General features: G+C 37.4%; 1 protein-coding gene across 1 annotated transcript in view; it reads left to right on the plus strand.

Annotated features, from left to right (window-relative positions):
• Nucleotides 1-12,939: 12,939 nt before the first annotated feature.
• The window catches only part of LOC145775528 (leucine-rich repeat-containing protein 46-like), a 38,512-nt gene continuing 30,131 nt past the window's right edge, over nucleotides 12,940-21,320 (plus strand). The window contains exon 1 of the mRNA XM_082586824.1: nucleotides 12,940-13,210. Within this exon, the coding sequence (XP_082442950.1) occupies nucleotides 13,010-13,210 (201 nt within the window). The 5' untranslated portion in view covers nucleotides 12,940-13,009. The remainder of the gene's footprint in view (nucleotides 13,211-21,320) is intronic.

Here is a 21,320-nt window from a genome sequence, read left to right on the forward strand (position 1 = left end):
GTCAAATTTCTCAGTTTACATTTTATTTTGAAAGTCCTCTTGCAGTGAACACAGAATTTCATCAATTTTATTTTTCCGTTTTTGTGCAAACAGTATTCCATGCACTTTTTGCAATACAAAGCAATTTGCGCAAATAATAAATTACCTTCCTAATTGATGTCTGCCAGCAAAGAATGACTCATATCGCGTCAAAGACCAATTCCCTTCCCAGACAGCAAAATCGACGTTGAATCAATGTAAAAATGACGGATTTTGCTGCCTGGGTAGAGAATGGAATTTTAGCGCCGTCATGTTGTGACTGACAGACACAAAATGAAACCGCACGCTAACAGTAAACTGTCAATCAAGCTATTGAATATCAGGAAATTTCTTGCATTTTATAACTGGCTGTGACAAAAGGTTTATTGTGAAATTCGCAATTATCCGATACCAACATAATCGGGATTAAAAGTTGGGGCAAGAAAAAAAAGTAAAAGCCAAGAAATCTCAGGTTTCTAGCGTCAGTGCTTCTATGTGAAATTGTTGAATTAGCAGAGGGCGAGACCATAAGGTCTACGCCAGTAACAGATAGGCTACGGTTAAAACGTTGCAAACATCTTATTCAAATAGAATCGAACGTAATCCAAATCATAGGTTCACCACAACCGATTTGAAGCCATGGTTTAGATTTCAGCAAAAAAGAACTGAAGGATCGATAGAAATGAAATTGAAGTCTCGAGCTACTGAGAGAACGAGCCAAAATAAGCCTATTAGCCTACTTGATTACAACATAGAGAACTGAATGCCGAATACCTATAGAACATACTGAGTAACGAATGGCATTCTACTGAGAATTGACTGTGTCATGACCAAGACGATCTCTATATTTCACAGTGTAGATTCAAACGATCTGTTATAGCCTGATGCTGACATCAGGCTATAACAGATCGTTTGAATCTACACTGTGAAGTAAGCAACGACCATGCTGCTAAAAGCGAAACTCATTCAACTACACGATCTCTATATCCTAACAGGCCTGGACACCGTGCGCCTCCAGTCGAAAACTGGGGGCGGATGGTTCAAGCTAGGTTTTCAGCTATCACACAAAGTGCTTTTGATTTTTGCGAGTGCATTGTTATTTAGGGAGCTAAATATGCTTAATAACAATAAATTTAAACTAGGCACTGCAGTTTTTTTTACATAATTTGAGGTTTTTATGTGTGAAACTAGATTAGGCAGTAAAGCTGCAGAGGCCACCAGCCAGCAGGCTAATGTGTTAGATAGGTTTAGTAGTCTACATGAGTTAAAATTGAATCCAAGCTAATTAGTCTAAATTGTGTGCTTTTGAAAGCAACATTGTAGCGTAGCCAGGAATTTTAAAAGGGGCACTTTCGCCTAAGACGACACCCAGCGGCGGGGGTCTAGGGGGCCTCTCCCAGAAAATTTTGAAAAATTATTTTGATTTTAGTGGCTTCAAATATATCCGTGAGTGGCTTCTGAGAGCATTTTCAACAAAAATATGGGTATAAATATTCCTGTAAAATGGTGCTGTCAGGTGGCATAGCAAAAGGATAAGATCATGTTTTCTTCGGCATTTTTCGGAAATAAAGCTAAGTCTATCAATCAATCAATCAATCAATGTTTTATTTGTCAGTAACAGGAACATAGGTAGATGTTTGAAATATGCAATTAATGTACACAATGCAAAGTTACACAAGTTCCCATACCGACTGGGAGACAACGAAACGACCATACGGTCTACAAGTCAATTGCCACCCTACGGAAATGACGATTTTGCCATTTAAACTAAGCTTACAAGAGAGAGAGAGAAGAGAGAGAAATCTTTTCTTTTGTCTGTTGCGACAATTGCGACAATACGAATAAAATACAGTAGTACCATAGCTATCTAAATACCACAACAGACAGGAAGCAGCGAAAGACTATATCAGTCATCGAGTCAGCTGCTTCCCAGTTCTTAATGTGACAAATGTCAAGCATCGGCAAATTACGTTGAAACAAGATAGGCTGATGTTGAGTAATATTAATGAAAGAAAAAAAAATCATGTGCTGCTGCGATCCTCAAGTGAAGTCCTGTGGTTTTTTATTCAAATATAAACTTTATTCCGCGTGATTAAAAATAGGAAAAACTTTTAAAATCAATAAACTCTTGTAGCAAGGGCGTTTAAACTTCAGTGCAACAGAGAAAAGTTCAAGCCAATAAATAGTACAAGACTATACGAGTAAAAACATTTTTAGTAACAGTATTACAATACAAAAATAATCAAAATTTAAAAAAAGGTATAGGCCTATTGTTCTGTCATAAAAGAAATGGCTGAGTGACTCTCAGTGTGACCTGTTAGGCTGCATGAAACTAGCGAACAATCCTGAAACTAGTAAATGAGAAAGATTTGAGTGTAACCGAACAACACAATAGGTCAATAATGTTTTCTTCAGACGAAATTTAACAAATCAAATCCAGGCGACGTATCATTACAAAGTTTGAGCCCAAAATAACAATTTATGACAATTTTTGTCACTTTTCCACTGACATAAAGCAACAAAATTTAAAATCAATTAAAAAAAAATCAAACACTTTGCATTCAAATAAAAACAAGAAAAAAAAGCACTTTTGTGGATTTAGGCTATGTGCGATTGATCCAAACTTGTCTGGCAGCCCTGCTTAAAAACTGACTAGGCTTGATTGCTGGCCAACGTTCGATTTTTATGTCAAAAACTAAGTAATTTATCATTAAAAACTCTTGCGCTGGTTTAATTAAATTGATTTATACTGATACAACACACACTAATAGAGAAAAGTTTAAAAAACAACTGAATTTAAAACAAAAAATTTTAGGACAAACTTTGAACGGATTTGATAATGGGCAGCAAACAAGATGTTACACAATAGAATGTAAAACAATTAATCCACATGGCTTACTAATCATTGTTTGATCAATTTTCTACCGTACTGTACTTCAATTGCTTCACTGGATAATAATTTACTTTCCTCATCCTTATTTTTTCAGAGCTGAGGCTGGCGAGTCAATTGCTTGTTTGCTACATGCGGCAACCGCAGACTTGGATTCTTGACATGGGTTTCTTTGAATTGTTCTGTCTTTGTGAATTCTTTATCAATTTCGAATATTTTTGGACTGAAATGACCACAATTAAATTCCTTTCTTAATTTGTCTAAAATTACCTATTCTCCAGGCCTAAGTTTTTCTTTAATCCAATTTATATATTTAGACCTGGAGAGCAAAATCTTTGCTGCTTACTTTGTAAAAACGCGGGAAAAAAAAAAAAAAAAAAAAAGTCTCTTTGTTTTCTTGTTGCTATTTCCTGGCTGAGATGTTTGAATGTTTGGTATTGGCAAAACTCGCTCTTTTAATGCAGTTTTGTTCAAAATTAGGCAAGTGTTTTGTAGACTGAAAGCATTATTCCCAAGCATAAAGAGATTGAAAGTATCATTTTCAATATCGGGACGTCACACGCGTGCCAAAAGGGGGGTTGTAACCCCCAACCCCCCCCTGGCTACGCCACTTGCTATTGATATCCCAGACGTCTTCATGATATCCCAGTATGGTTTTAGTTTAGACTTTATCCATTTCTTTCTCACTATAATAGGCTTCAGAACACTATGCTACTTTGGCATACCTGGGGTGAGGTAGGTGGTTAATTGGGCCATGTATTTCGTATTGGCTTAGTCTGTAGAACAACATTGTTAATTGCTTTGACAGATTGATTGACATTTTATTTGTTGCTTTCGCCTATTTTCGCCATTCTGAACCGGACAATGCAATCCAAAACATATTAAATGCCTTAATCTACGTCGTTCACTACTAAAACATTTTTAAGGGGGGAGGGGGAGGGCATGGTCCAATGGCCCCCCTGCGTACGCTAGTGTTACTGGATGTATATCTGGTTACAATGGAAATAAACAAATTTTAATGTATCACTTAGGCCAGGGCTTCTCAAACTTTTTTGCTCGCCACCCCTTTTAATCTCCTAAAATGTTTCGCCTTAGATTAAAACGACGCACGTCTTAAACGGTTTAAGACGTGCATGAAAGGATCTACAGTATATAGTGGCCCTGGTAATATTGCGGTATATGCATCAATAAATATAGTTAGGGGACCTGAAATGAAAAATGAAAATTTTTTTGGTGATTCTTTGGTGTTTAAGCATTATCTTTTTCGAACAATTTTTTTGATATGTTTTTTTGTTTGGCAAATATAACGAAAAGAAAATCAGCCACTGGATGGCGCTATGTGCCTTATGACGTGGTTGGTTGTTCACTCAGTTGGCAGCTTCATACATTAACACTGGAAGCGTTGCACAAGTCGTAATTTTTAAAGATGTCTGAAATCAGAAAAGGATTTTTGTTTGAACCAAAAAGACAGCGCCTTGACAGAGATGACTGTGATTCGGATTCGAGCTCCGACAGTGCCAAACCCGACAGCAGTCGGATGGAGAATTTGAAATGGTGTAGGTGTGGAAATTGTGCCATCATGCCAACAATGATGGAAAATGAACGTTGCCAAGAGATTGACGCCGTGGTAGCCAAAACGGACATAGCCCGCCAATGCATAAACCAGGTCGGCAGCTTTGAAAAGATGTGCCTGGATACAGAAGTGTTAGAAGCAATTATGGCTGCACTGAAGGATGTGGTCGGCGAAGATCTCCGAGATCCAATCTCAAACAGGTCAGTTTAGATAGTTGTAAAATATTATCCAAACTTTGCAGTTTTAGAACCCACTTGGTGAACTTTGTTCTTATATATGTGTGTTACACATAGCCTATGGTAGTGTAAAAAATCCAGAGGCCAGAGTTAGCTTACCGGTACCATTGTACAATGTACAATTGTACATGCACCCTTGCCTGGGTCACAAATCCCAAGGTTTCCAACTTTCCATTCTTACTCTATGTTGTAAAGTTCTAGCCTAGGGCTTTTCTACATTGTGATTTACTGATAATGTTGCAATGAAAAAAAATGATGATTTTACACTTCTCGGTAAATCACATTTTCTTTTACAGGTCGTACAGATATGATGCTTATCGCTGCTTCAACTTCTGGATATATGGAAAATTGGGTCGAAAGAGGCGTAAAGTAATTCCTGCCTGTGCACTGTGCAGTCCTTGCAATCCGCAACAGATTTCCTAAAGAAGATGGCCAGTACGTAGGATACAAAGAAGCCATTGATGACCTCTTGCCTGATGATTTTTTAATAAAAATTCTTTTGTAAATACAGTTTTCACCTCTCCAGAATTTTGCTTGGGACAGTATTTATATTCAAACTGTCAGTCAGATAAATGCCTGTCATCTCTCCAAAAAAATGTCAATAGAGAAATAGGAAAAATTGATGTGTGGATGAAATCCAATAAACTTTCATTAAATTATAGTAAAACTACTTACCGGTATATGATCCTCTGCAACAAACAAATGCAGCTGAAAATTTTAGTCTGTCCATCAGTGGCTGATCCATCGAAAGGAAGAAAAGTATAAACTATCTAAGTCAGTGCTCTTCAACCTTTTTGTCAACGCGGAACCCCTCATGTACTTTCGCGTTTGTCACGGAACCCCACTAAAAAAAATTTACAAATTACGAATTGCTTGGTCAGAAAATTAAATATTTCGTTATTACACTGTTGCACTTCAAAAAATAATTATACATTTCAAAACATAGACAGTTATTACAAAAGTTATAAAGTCAGACATTTAATGACTCTGTTGTTGCTTATCTTTTATAATCTTTTTAAATCGTGGTTCAACGTTGTCCCAATGCGTCGTACCATTTTCTAACCTTGACAATTGAATTACATTTGGTCCGCTTCGGCGGAGGTGTCTCTGTTACAACTGAACTACAAGGCTCATTTCCGCCCACACCTTCGCTGTTGCTATTCTTTGGCTTCATATAAGAAAATATGCTATTTTGTTTCATCTGGCTTGACTAAACAATAAAAATTTGGTTAAAAACTGTTTTTACTTTATTCTCACAAAGGATCAACAGCAGCTCAAGTCTCTACTCAGTCTGCTTGTACTTCTGTGATCTTTACACCGGCTACATCCTATGACTGTGATGCAACAATAACGTTATTGTTGATAGAATAACAATGAACAGCCAGTGACGCAACAATTATAGCAATGTTTTATTCGGTTGGTGACTGCAGTCAACCCCTCGTTTAACAAACTGACCTACTTGAAGTGTGAATGCGGTGCAGTGATGTAAAAAATCGGAATGACGCATCAGAATGCTGAAGCAAAAAATCAATTTCCCTAAATAAAACGAGGAACCCTTGCGGAACCCTTAAAACTCACGGAACCCCACTGCATGTTCCGCGGAACCCTAGGGTTCCGCGGAACCCCTGTTGAAGAGCACTGATCTAAGTGTAACTTTGGATGAGCGATTGACATGGGATAGTCATATTATTAATCTTAGAAAGCAGCTTGCAAAGGTCTGCGGCATAGCATTTAAGCTGAGATACATTGCCCCATTAACAATATTACAAACTTTATATTATGCTTTGTTTCAATACAAGATCCAGTACCGTACTCAATTATAAATTGGGGAAGAGCAAACTCTACTTCAAGTGTTTGCTCCACTTCAAGTGTTACAAACAAGTTCATCTAATCCTGCCTATTTTTGCCGAGGTCCACAAATACAACTGTTCTTTATCACCAATTTAACCAATTTAATGTGCTCAAAATTAACGATATTATTAAATTAGAGACTGCAAAATTTATGTACAAATATGTGCACAAAATTCTGCCCTGGGCCTTGGCTGGCTGCTTTATTTTTGTAAACAAAATTCACCATCATAAAACCCGTCAGAATCAAAAGAATGATTTATATTTGCCTTCTGCAACGTCAAACTCTGGTAAGAATATGCTATGTTTTAATGGAGTGAAACTATGGAATCAAATACCCAAAGAAATACCGTACAAGAAAAGTCTTATAATGTTTTTAAATACAGTATAAAAGTTTATTAAAAAATTTATACAATGATCACTCCTAAAACATATCATCTGCTTATTTCCATGCACAGTTTTTTTTTATGTTGCCCTGTGATATTCCGCTGTTAATGTATTATGTAAAGTGCTGGTATTGCATATGTGTTAATGTTCTTAATTGTGGGTCTATTGTTTCAATGTTTGGGTGGCAGCTGACTTTGGTGACCTTTTGGTCTTTCGCTGCCATCCTTGTTGTGCGAATTATTTGTATATGTTTGTTTGTTTTTTTTTCTTTTTCGCCAACAAAATAAACTGAACTGTTGAAAGAAATTTACACCAGTCTTGTTTGACAAGGAAATAATAGTTGAAAGATTGAAATGTCCTTCCATTCGTGATGAATTCGCTATGAAACATTATGATACATCATACATGGTTAACAAACTTTTTTTAGTCCGGGGCAAAGATCAAAATGCTAATCTTATTCCTAACTCTAACCCTTACCTTAACCCTTCCTAGCTTTGGCATTAAGCGTGGAAAAATAACCACTTCCAATTGAGTATATGGTGAGGAAAAATGTGCAAACACTGATAAAATGTAACTTTAGTATAAACATTTCACTTATAACATTTAAAATCATAAGGCTACGGTACATGGAATCGCCAAAATTATAAGACCGTATTCATTTTTTTGAAAAATTAAACAATACTGCTGCAACGCCGACATTGTTAGGCCTATGTGTTTCCCGGGGCTCCAGGTCCCCTGCTGCCACGGGCAAGCATATTAACCCTTCAAAGGGGGGTTTCACGACTGCCAAGTCGCTCATTGTTGCCTGGTTTCGGAGGATGTTTGAAGTTCCCTGATTGGGGTAGGATCTCTACACAAACATGTAGCGCAGTCAAGCACATGTAGGAGCAGATAAACCTCCACGAACAGCTAAATCAAACAACTGGGCATATTCCTCTGGTACACAGTCTTGGATTTTATTCTTTGCAAGCAGAGCACTTTCTTATTACACTATATAGTGTAAACATAACCATAGCCTAATTATAAAGTGTAAAGACAGCATAACCTATTTAACCCACTTGTGTAAAATTCCTGTATCCAGTCTGTTAATAGGAACGAGACAAACAACATCCTTATAACTGCCATGTGCATGCTAACACTGTCTTTGCAGGTACCGTATGCCATCTTCTATATGCAACAAAACTACGGTATGTGTTTATAGTTACGGTATCTACCCTGCCAATGTTTTACTGACCTGTTTTAAAGCTTTGTTCATTTCCCTCTTTGTAATTCGATCCGAACGCCCACTCTTACTCAGAGATTTGAACCCAGGTCGATCAATTTTTGTGGCACTTCAGTAGCAGTGACTTTCACACCGTACCTCGAAAAATCAAAGACAGAGGGGACAGCTTCAGGGATGAGCAAATGTTTAGGTGTGGTGCCCTGTAGCTCTGCCTGTAGATCACGCTGGTAATCGCTGGCCAGAAAATGGTTGCTGCACACACAGCAGTGCTTGTTGACTGGTGGGTTTTAGAGTTTCATCACAGAGATCCATTTCTTCAGCTTGTCTTGATTATTCAGAGGTAAACAATGAAAGTGTACCCCTTTCACGTTTCTTCCATTACTACAACCGGAAGCCATACAAAAAACCATCTCAACGCGTAAAACTCAAGTATAAAATTGTTCTCTGTATAATATGTAGCCCAATTGTTTATAGTTTGTTTGTATACATTACATATAACCTAGTGCAGTGGTCTCCAACCTGTGGGTCGCGACCCCAAGTGGGGTCGCCTTAACTTTTCCTGGGGTCGCCAAAACTCACCATATTCAATCAGGCGCGGATTTATGGGGGGGGGCCCAGGGGGCCCGGGCCCCCCCCGAAATGTTGTGAGGAATTATTGTTGAAATTCTATGTAGGCTATCCGCATCAAATCGTTTGATATGCGTCTAAACAGCTGATATTAGTCCCACGGCGGACTTAACTTATCCGGGGGGGGGATAATTTTTTGATATTATTATGGTTGAAATTATCCATCGATCAGACTCCGTTATTTTCTTTCATACAATTTCAAATACATTTTAATAGCAACATTTGTTTGAGCTGACTCAGCTGAAACCAACGCTGAACCAAATGACGTCAGTTGAAACAATCTGAAACCTTGAATGGCCGTTTTATAGTTTTTAGCCTTCATTATAATTTCAATCAATCGCCGTATATGCCTGCAAACATCCAATTGGTCATGGACACTGCATATAGGGTTTTAACCAGATTTCAAGTTAACTTTGCTTGCTTAGCAATTTTTATTCAAGCAAAATGTATTTTTTAAACATTCACAATTGATGAAAATGGCTGTTTCTTTTAATGTCTATTTTATTTTATGGCATATCGTATATGTCGTAGTATTAATAGTGGCGTAGCCAAGGGGGGGGGGGGGGGGGGGGGTTACAACTCCTCTCCCTTTGGCACGCGTGTGACTCCACGATATTTAGAATGATGCTTTCAGTCTCTATGACTCTAAAACAAAGTTTGCCTAATTTTAAACGAAACTGCATTAAAAGAGCGAGTTTTGTCAATACCAAACATTCAAATATCTCAGCCAGGAATTAGCAACAAGAAAACTTGCTATGCCACCAGACAGCACCATTTCACAGGAATATTTTTGCCCACACTTTTATTGAAAATGCTCTCAAAATACACCAAACTCAAAGTAATTTTTCAAAATTTTCTGGGGGGTGCCCCCCAGACCCCCCGCCGCTGGGTGTCGTTTTTGGCGAAGACGCCGTCGGGCTTTTCCCGCCGACCGTCAAAAACCCCCTTTCAAAATTGCTGGCTACGCTACTGTCGTAGTATCATTGTTCATATTTGTTTTATCTTTTTCTTTCTTTTTAATTGATTTTCGAATTTTCTGGCCCCTCCCGAAAAAATCTCCTAGATCCGCGCCTGTATTCAATTTATTACCGAAAAAAAAGACTGATACTTTTTTATTCTAGTTCGCAACCTTTACCTGTGTTTTGGAGTACAGCTTGCTACCTCGTGCCACAATTAAACCATTGTGGTGCAATAATCAAAAACGGAATAGTTGCGACAAGTAGGACAGAGCAAAAGCATTCACGATGCTAGTTTAGATTAGGGTTACCATATTTGAAAAAGCAAAATTCCGGACAGTGCATGACTATTTTCATGAGACCATATACGCTACCCAAATGCTAAAGCTGCAAATGTTGTACGATACTCATGCTAAAGCGCCAGCTACCGAAATAAAAAGTATTGTCTTCTGTCACGAGCAGAATCTCACACCAGGCAGGGTAAGCACTCTCTAAATATAGCTACGGACCGTCACTGAAAAAATCTCAACTTCAGAGTGAAAAATAATAATGAGAATTAGGTTGTGCCGAAAAAAAAAAGAACAGCAATTACATGCTTAAAACAAATTAAAGACACGCTTGTAAGGCAAGTCACTACAAATTTACTCTTCTGACCATGCATATTTTTCTGAAGATCTAATTCTCTTCAATAGGGCCTTGTGTGATTTCAAAAATGAGAAAAATTCACTACAGCACATATCTTTGAAATTATATTGAAGAGTCAATATGCCTTTCATAGTCGCAACGCTCAACTTGTTACTTTCTTTAGTCCACTGACTTTGCATCAGTGAAAAGACTCTCTCTACATTGGCATTGTGGGATGTACCAGCAAAGAAAAACTGTACAATCTTTAAAATTTCTGAGTGGCATGTGATGTTCGTAGACTGATCGAAATATTTGCACCATTTCTTATGCGTTGGCAATTTAATAAATTCTTCGTCCTGTAGGTAACTTTCCACAAACCGCTTCAAGTTACAGATTTGGTCAAAGCACTTTGCATCGTCCACATCAACCTCTTTACCAATCAGATATTCCAGGCAAGGCTCTACATCCGTCCAACTTGGTATCTCGTTCAAGGTCATCCATTTGAAACAAGCAAACTCTTCCATTGGTTTCATCCATTTGCACAGATACTCCATGCATCTCTCATAGAGGTTTGCAACTTCGGAAAGAAAATTGTTACATTCATCTTCATATCCCTCTTCTCCTTTTTCAACTAAAAGCCTTTTAACTTTCAAAGACATAAAGTTTTCATTCTTCCTTTCCTCAAGCACCTTATGAACCAGCTCCAACTTTTCTAGCACTTCTGCAACGGAATTGTTTTCTCTCTCAACTACTTGAATACGTTCATGAAACACGGACATTGGTGAGTGCATATGCCAAAGGTATAACTCGCTCATTTCATTCTCAAAGAACCGTTTAATAACTATTTGTGGATGTTTTTGTGACAAAAAGTAGGACTTCAGGGGTGAAAACATTTCTAACAATCTTGAAATTCCAGGAAACCAGGAGAGCCAGTAAGTCTTGCTTTGAGAAAGAAGTCTCTTGTATTCACAATTTTCAAATTCACAGTATTCTTTCAGTTGTTCAATTCTAATTGTGTAAATAGAAAAATATTGATATTATTTTCAATATCGATATTTATTCTTTCAGCCCCATGATGGATACAATTGTTCAAAACGTGTGCTGAACAGCCAACCCCAATCAATGATGGGTTTAACATTTTTTTCAACTTTGCAAACACATTGTTTCCTTGCTCATTACGCCGAAGTCCTCCAAACATAGTATTGCAGTTGTTTCCTGTAAATGCCACACAAAATTCCGGACATTTGAGCATTTTTTTAAATTCCTCCCGGACGCAAAATTTAACCCTATATTCCGGACATGTCCGGAATTTTCCGGACGGTATGGTAACCCTAGTTTAGATTAACTTTTCATTATTCATGGTGACTCCAGAGTCCAGAACGAGCGAATAGTTATTTATGCATGTGTAGGCTACTGTGTAGTGTGCAGACATTTCACTAGCTGTTTACGGTTTGATTTGCAGCTAGTAATGGTAATTTGTAGCTAGTAAGCATAGCTAAATATTATACAAAAATGGCAGCAAAAAATACCAGAAAAAGATCATATGACGAGACTTTTTTAAAACTTGGTTTTACTGATTCTAATGGCAAACCAAAGTGTGTAGTCTGTCATAAAGTTCTACCAGAAGAATCGACGAAGAAAAATAAACTTAAACGTCATTTAGAAAAAAAATCATCCAGGCTGCCTGCATGGATAAACCATCTGAGTTTTTTGAACGTAAATTGCAATCTTTTGAATTCAATTTCACTATCAGCTACATCAGTAAAACGTAGGATTGAAGATATGTCCAATGACGTTCTTGACCAAATTGCAACCATCACGTCAACAGTGCAAATTAAATGTTGAAACAAATTGACAATTTTGTGTTCGTGAAATCACGTTCACGTGTTAATTGAAACTTCTTAAAAACAATCATTTGGAATACTTTTGTGTAGCCACATTTCCCTTTAATTGTGCATACTTGCTCGTATTATTTAGTTTCAGCATTACTTGAAATATTTTTCTCCATATTGGAAAACAAAATGGGGTCGCATGTAAATGCTGATTTCGTTTTCCCTTAAATTGGGGTCGCTTCTTAAAAAGGTTGGAGACCACTGACCTAGTGTATACAACCTAGTGGTTCTGAATTATTCTGCACAACCAATTACGTCATCAAAGATTTTGACCAATCAGAATCCTTTAAATCAATATCCCTTTTATTAGATTTTTGAGCTAATGACAAACTCAAAAAAAAATTTTATTGTTACAAATCGCTTTTTCTCATAAAGATCTATGAATACAAAAGCTATATATTTTCGTTGCAGTGCACCTTTAAGCACGGCTAAGGTTTTGCCACCTTTTGCTTTTGTTGGTTTTGTTACTGCATTTCTTTTTCAAAATATAATTTTTTTGCATTCTGACCCGGATTCTGACAAAGAAAAATAAATTGAATTCAATTCAATCGATAAACAAATCTCGGTAAAAAGACAAAAACGCCATGCGGTTTTGGGAAAGTCGTTTACACACGTCTGGCAACGCTGATCCTGAATCAACAAAAGCAAACCCCAGGAGTTTTGATGTTCAACTTCTGTCTTCCGTTCATTAGGCTATGTTTTGCCTTTGTCACGGTTTCTAGTATCACTGCAAAAGATGTCAGTAAACGAAAATTGTGCGAATGTCATTTCAATAGCCACAATCTTGAAACGAAATATTGACACAACAGGCAAAAGTGATGATGAAATTGTTGAAAAGCTTTGTAAACTTACACATGTTCGTTTGGATCGTGAAGGAATAAAAATGCTTGACAATTTGGATTCCCTTGGCTCTGTGACAAACTTGTATCTTCAGCAGGTAAGCACCCAATGGATAGGCTACCCATGTTTCAAGGGTATCTATTCTAACAAAAACAACTCATATCAAACTATTAGAGAAGTGGCTGCATTTACGGCGCCGTAAATACAGCCGTTCCATGCCGTTTTTTTAGGCAGTGGCTATTTGACCGGCGCCGGTCTTTGAATCTGAATCACTATTTGACCGGTCATGACGTCACTATATAGGCACTTTTTTTCTTTTTCGCTTTCAAAGCAAAAGACGAGAAGAGTTGTCCCACGAATTACCCATAAGTGGCGTCAAATTACCCATAAGTAACCATAAGTTGCGTCGAATTACCCATAAGCCCCATAAGTCGCGTCGAATTACTCATAAGCCCCATAAGTCGCGTCGAATTACCCATAAGCCCCATACCGGTAAGTCGCGTCAAATTACCCATAGGCACCATAAGTGGCATTGAATTACCTAGAAGTAACGTCGAATTACCCATAAGCCTGTAGCCTAGTGTAGTCTATAGCCGTCTAGAAGCCTAGTAGTCAGCTGCATAGCCGAGTGGTGAGGAGCACTGGCTGGGCGTTCCAAAATATAGTTTGACACCGCTCAAGAGCAGGACACTTGAAGGCATGCCTAAAGGTGGACACGAAGATTGGCTTCGTTGCCTTCCCGTCCGCTTATGTGTAATCTGCAGTTTGCTGCAGCAGATGGAGTGTTTTGTTCGATAAAACATTTTAACATTGGACAATTTTCCCTATGAACCAGGTGACTGCAGCATAGCAATCGTTCTCGCACTCAGCTAGAGACTTAATTCTTGCTTTGGACTTGATAATTAAAGAAAAAAAGAATAATGGCAAGGGTGGGAATCAAACCCATGTCACCAAATTCAATAACCCTTTGGCTAAACCATTCCGCCACGCAAGCGCTCGTGAAATCTTCGTTTAATTTGGTTTATATATATCAGTAATGTTTCGAGAACGCTCACAATATTATCAGTTTAGTTTGTTTTTATTTCTGACCATCACAACGAAAAAACAATATACGACAAACTCAGCACAGATCTATAAAAGGTAGAAGCAACAAAACGCGGACGTTATAACGTGCATGATACCAAAGCAGGACAATCAGTTTAACATGACACGTTCGCAAGTCGCAACAACAACCTGCAGATTACGGTGCAAGTATAGAATCCGCCACCCCGGTCAACATGACGTCACAAAACGGACGCAACTACTACATAAAGGGTAAAAAAAAGGATGCTAAAAAGCGGCGGAATGAAGGTGAATAAAGCGGATCGGTAAATAGTAGCCTACTTCCCCTAAACTTGCTGTAGTTTTCTCGTTTCTGCTCGGATTTTAACAATTTTGCCATCGTTGGAAAGTACGATTATATATCTACACGAATCAATTAAATGCATGCACAAAGTAAGTACTAGCTTTATCTTGTGATAACTTAAACATCACCAAATTATACCGATTCTCAGCAATTTAATTTTTACAATAAAATCATTAATCCATTACAAATTGAATGAGTATGTCTTGCTTCATTCACCTGAAAAGTTTCAGGTTGATATCTCATCTACCAAACGAGCAATCCTTGTTCGAACTTAACCGCCCAGCGAAGCTTTTTTTCAATGCATTGTAAAGGCGAATCGATCCTTATTCAGTATACGCCACCCCCTGTTTGCAGTGATCAGTAAATAGTGCTTCCACTAAACTTGCTGTAGTTTTCTCGTTTCTGCTCGGATTTTAACAATTTTGCCATCGTTGGAAAGCACGATCATACATCTACACGAATCAATTGGCTACGTTTGAACAACGATTGCCCGTTTTGTAGATAAGGTATAAACTTGAAACTTTTTAGGTGCATAAAGTAAGACATACTCTTTCAATTTGCAAAAGTTTAATGATTTTATTGTATAAAGTAAATTGCTGAGAATCGGTGCAATTTGGTGAAGTTTAAGTTATCACAAGATAAAGCTAGTACTTACTTTGTGCTACTGTTTAATTGATTCGTGTTGATGTATGATCGTGCTTTCCAACCATGGCAAAATTGTTAAAATCCGAGCAGAAACGAGAAAACTACAGCAAGTTTAGTGGAAGCACTATTTACCGATCACTGCAAACAGGGGGTGGCGTATACTGAATAAGGATCGATTCGCCTTTACAATGCATTGAAAAAAAGCTTTGCTGGGCGGTTAAGTTTGAACGACGATTGCTTGTTTGGTAGATGAGATATAAATCTGAAACTTTTCAGGTGCATAAAGCAAGACATACTCTTTCCATTTGCAATGGATTAATGATTTTATTGTAAAAATTAAATTGCTGAGAATCGGTACAACTTGGTGAAGTTTAAGTTATTACAAGATAAAGATAGTACTTGTTCTGAATTTGTAATCAATTGATTCGTGTAGATGTATGATCGTGCTTTCCAACGATGGCCAAATTGTTAAAATCCGAGCAGAAACGAGAAAACTACAGCAAGTTTAGTGGAAGGACTATTTACCGATCACTGCAAACAGGGGGTGGCGTATACTGAATAAGGATCGATTCGCCTTTACAATGCATTGAAAAAAAGCTTCGCTGGGCGGTTAAGTTTGAACGACGATTGCTTGTTTGGTAGATGAGATATAAATCTGAAACTTTTCAGGTGCATAAAGCAAGACATACTCTTTCCATTTGCAATGGATTAATGATTTTATTGTAAAAATTAAATTGCTGAGAATCGGTACAACTTGGTGAAGTTTAAGTTATTACAAGATAAAGATAGTACTTGTTCTGAATTTGTAATCAATTGATTCGTGTAGATGTATGATCGTGCTTTCCAACGATGGCAAAATTGTTAAAATCCGAGCAGAAACGAGAAAACTACAGCAAGTTTAGTGGAAGGACTATTTACCGATCACTGCAAACAGGGGGTGGCGTATACTGAATAAGGATCGATTCGCCTTTACAATGCATTGAAAAAAAGCTTCGCTGGGCGGTTAAGTTTGAACGACGATTGCTTGTTTGGTAGATGAGATATAAATCTGAAACTTTTCAGGTGCATGAAGCAAAACATACTCTTTCCATTTGCAATGGATTAATGATTTTATTGTAAAAATTAAGTTGCTGAGAATCGGTACAACTTGGTGAAGTTTAAGTTATTACAAGATAAAGATAGTACTTGTTCTGGATTTGTAGCCAATTGATTTGTGTAGATGTATGATCGTGCTTTCCAACGATGGCAAAATTGTTAAAATCCGAGCAGAAACGAGAAAACTACAGCAAGTTTAGTGGAAGCACTATTTACCGATCACAGCAAACAGGGGGTGGGTTATACTGAATAAGGATCGATTCGCCTTTACAATGCATTGGAAAAAAATGTCGTCCAGCGGCTACGTTTGAACGACGATTGCCCGTTTTGTAGATAAGATTTAAACAGGGATACCTAGACACTAACGGGATGCGAAACTCAAAATTCGTCCGTCCAACTGAAGGGCTAACCATGTTGCCTACAATGAATTGCACAATGCGGTGTTACTACACAAGAGAATGTTTGTTTTGCACTGGCTGTTTTATTCGTCGTTTCACAAAAGTTGTATCTGTACATTATTGTCAATCGTATGTTGATGACAAAGTTATTAATATTGTAAGTTATAACCAATTCATTAAGCTACATGTAGAATCCACAAAAGAAAAAAAAAACGACTAATGGCTTATTGTTCATAAACTTGGCTACTAGGCTATGTACACAAACAAAAATAATAGCAATAAATATCACTGGACAATCAGATATCATAACTTTACACTGTAACCACAATTAGGCAATGACACAAATTCAAGTATTTGCAGTCTTGCGTGAACCACCACTCGTAAGCTTGCGTACTGTTCGAGCCATCTTCGCGGGTTCCTCGCGCCTGGGAGCGTTCAAACGTTTTAGTTCATTTTTGGCAAAACAATTAAACGAAGTTTTTCCAATCAACTCGAAATTGCAGTGGCCTTTTGAACAAGCCACATCAGCCTGCAAACCGAATGACGTCTCTGCTGCATTTTTAACGGCTCGAATAAAAGCAGAGTGAGCATTTTCTTTTTAGCAGAAGGATTGCTGAGTATGACATCGTAATACTGAACAGCCATTGTCGTTACAGCGAAGCACAACTCTGTTGGCACTGAAGAATGTACATCAATCCCAAACTGTCATGCAAATACTGAGCAAGTTCGGGCACTGCTGTCATCGTTTGAATGTATGCCAAGAATGTTTGCTCAGTGAGACCAGCACTTCCAGATTGTTGCCACTTCACAAATATATCAACTGCAGCTGCAAGGTAGCACATGATGGGAGGTTGATCCTCTCCTTCTTTAGGAAATTTCCTTGGCATGCACATGTCATCCGTTTTTGCTACACCTTCAAAACACACAATGCAGTGAGTTAAGTGAGCATTTCACAAACAAAAAAGAAAAAATATCATCAATAACATTGCATTAATATGTAACCGTTTATAAGAGAGTGCGACGCCTGGAAAGTAACATGTCGAACCGCTATCAGCAGCAAATGTTTCCTCATGTAGTCTACGAGTCCTGAATTTGGCTATTAATGTGTTGGAATAGTTGCTGGTGATAGTGATTCTACCACTTGCTCATGATCTAATTTGATTGAAAAAAAAACAGAAAATCTTCACAAGTAATGTTGTGGACAGGAAGCATAATAAACTTTAGAACAGCTTTAGGGTCGTCGTATGCACCAATAAGATTGATCCAAATATGCTGGTTCACTGTTTTTAACTTCTTCCACTAACTTATGTAAACTTTGCAGAAAAGCTGTTGCTGTTGGTTGTACGAAGTCTGCTTTATATATAAGTAAAATTTGCGATATCAGTATAGTGACATGACATACCCTTAAATTGTGATTTAACAAACATGATTTTCCAAATTTTAGATATGAATTTCACAAATCTTGATGTTTCCAGGAACCCAGCATTGCTTTCAGCATACAACTCCAAGGCATGCGCACTGCGCAGTTGATTCACAGAACACACCTGAAAATAGCAAAGGCCATCGTTGGCTTGCGGCTGGCAAAAATAGTCTTATTCAGTATTTTTTATTCTATGACTTTAATTTCGTACACAGTTTCCAGTAATAGTGCTAACCTAAATTACTAGCATAATTATTACTTTCTTTTATATCAAATATAGTTATTACTAGGGCCATTTTTATATGACCCTAAAAAATCAATAATATGACTTTATTTTTTGGAAAATATGACTTTATATGACTTTATGTGAAAATCGTTTATTTTTACATACGAGCAACGTCACTCACGGAACTAAAGAGTAAAACATACGCAACATAACAGTAATACACATCCATTTTTATTTTAAACCACTGTTGTAGTACAGTTTCATGTAGTGTGGAATGTTAGAGTCTTTGAAGTTACAATTTGGACGTAAAAATGACTTTAGTAAGGAAAATGAGCGCTCCACAGACGCTGATGTGGGTTGACACTTCTGCAGTTTTGCATAAAGCGCTGGTGAAATGTCTTGTCTTTGTAGCTCCATAATTTGTTTCACATCGTTTTTGTCCAATCGCTTCTTAATGTAATTTTTGAGCTCAAGCGGATCTTTTTCGAAATCAAGGGCATTTAGATCAGCATGGGCCTCTTTGATGGTGTACGTACAACTTTCCATTTTGAGTATTAAGTTGACCTCAATGTGTGACCTCATAAAATATAGGTCTGTGACTGTAAGTGTTATGTAGGCTAATCCTACAGTTTGCCTTCGTTCAATCAGAAGTTTCTTTACTTTCTTAGTGCTTAATTGCTTCACCGCATTGGTACTTTTTATTTAAAGTATACAACGGTATGACTTTATAACTCAAAAATATGACTACGGTATATATATAACTTAAAAAGCTGATTTATGACCTAACCAGGAAAATATGACTTTATATGACTTCATAACTTTCTTAATATACCTCATAGGGATGCGGTTTTTGCGTTAAAATTGGTTTCACGACTTACTGATGCATAGAAAAAAATATGACTTTAATGACTTTAAATGGCCCTAGTTATTACTATCTGAAGCCTTTACAAATTGTTTCACCTAACGGATCATCAGAAGGTCTTATTCAAATAGAATCTATTTGAATAAGACTATTTGAATAAGACCTTCTGATGATCCGTTAGGTGAAACAAGTGAAACATCATCAGAAGGGGAAACATCATCAGAAGGTCTTATTCAAATAGAATCTATTTGAATAAGACTATTTGAATAAGACCTTCTGATGATCCGTTAGGTGAAACAATTTGTAATGGCTTCAGATAGTAATAACTATACTTGATTTAATTTGCTCTGCTTTGCCTTTTTGCTTGGCATTGAGCACTTTTTGTAGTATTAATAGTTTTCATTGTTTTACTTTCTTTTATATATGTCTTTGTGATGTCATAACCGACCAATTTCAAATGCTATTTTAAAATGTTGTTGTGCTCAATGCTCATATCATCCGGACAAAACCTTTCTGCATACAAGACAGAAACTACACCAGCTGAGCACCATTTAAGTGTATGCATTACAAGGCAGTGAGTTCTATACTCAATTCACAGATGGGTCTGTGTCATTAATACCATATTTTACAACTTTACTTACTTAAAGCATGTTGCCAGGTGATGTACGTGCTATGCTGCTGGGATTTAGCGATGCTTTCCTCAGTGCAAATGCAGCCTTCAGAGGCTTGTGTTCCTCAAGAGCATACAAGCGTTTTATATGCTCAAAATGAGCAGTGCATTTTTCACCAAAGATGTGTCTATGATCTTTACCAACAGGGGGAAAGTGCATTCTCTTTCTATTCGGAAAATTATTGAAAATATTTTTAAAATTGTGTGTGAAGTCAAATAATAGGTACAAATGCTTTTCTTTCCTTGTAGGATGCACAATGCAACTTGACAATTTGTTGTTCCCGCACATATCCATGAACATTTTTCTAAATAAAAGAGTATATATGTACAGTGTTAGTTAATTTGAACTATGTGAAGCAAAGCATTACCACCAATAAAATTACACCTTTTGTCCAATAAATTTGTATATATATACATTCAAACTGCATAAAAGTACACCCAACTTACAAGGGTCGACGTTTTTTTAGGTGCAGACAGTTAGGCGCCGGTCAAATAGGGGCGCACATGCGCAAACCATTACCCTTTAACCGCACTGGGAACTACCCTGGGTCTAGTGACAAATTAAAGCATGTCAAAAATATCATTACCCAGCTCTCATCACAACCAATTCATGCAGAAATAAATACCTGTTGCAAACATGATTGTCAACGGAGACAGCAACAACAAAGAAGATTTCATCTAGTGCATTCATCACTTTTTTCAAATCATTAAACGAGTCTAAATTGTTCGTTTAGTTCTTAAATCATTTTCCTTTTTCAGTCTTGCAGACGCTGTAGATGTAGAAGTGGATCTTTTAGGTGGCGGTTGCTTTGTCAGATAACCAGGTAAACCAGGAAATATTCTTGGTACAGCTGACGGCTTTAGGCGAAGCTTTTTCAGTTGCAACAATTCTCTTTTTGCAACTCTTCTTTCGCGGACATCGGTAGTACTTGTTATAAAGTCTGAATCATAAAAATGTTTTGCACAAACTCTACTGGAGGAAGTGACTGCATATTGTTCTCTAGGAATAGCTTTAATCCAAACTTGAATTGCATCTTGATTGCGAGGTAATCGAAAAAGTGACTCTTTTGGTCTATTACTTTGAGATAAACGATAACCAGTATTACAATTAGGAACGCAACAGGTAAACCCCATATTGCTAAACAATTTGAATGACCTATAACATTCAAGCACAAGTACTTAGTTTCAGATATAAGCACAATGAGATATGAAAAAGACTTGGTAGCATTATATCATACATTGGCACGAGTAGAAATGATGTGTAATTGTGTATTGTTAGCCTACCTACCAGTGTTGGGTCCACGTCTTTTAGGCGCAGACAGTTAGGCACCGGTCAAATAGACGCGCACACTGTGGCGTCTGTATATTTAGGTGCGGAGCACAACTTGTTCAATATAACATTTTCTGTGAAAAGCATTGCCCTACCTGCCAAGCTGATAAAATCTGCAGACTTTACTAGGAACAGCACCTAAATAAACGGGCGCCA

Source organism: Aplidium turbinatum, chromosome 8 (genome assembly GCF_918807975.1).
Source record: "Aplidium turbinatum chromosome 8, kaAplTurb1.1, whole genome shotgun sequence".
In the NCBI taxonomy this organism is placed as follows: domain Eukaryota; kingdom Metazoa; phylum Chordata; class Ascidiacea; order Aplousobranchia; family Polyclinidae; genus Aplidium; species Aplidium turbinatum.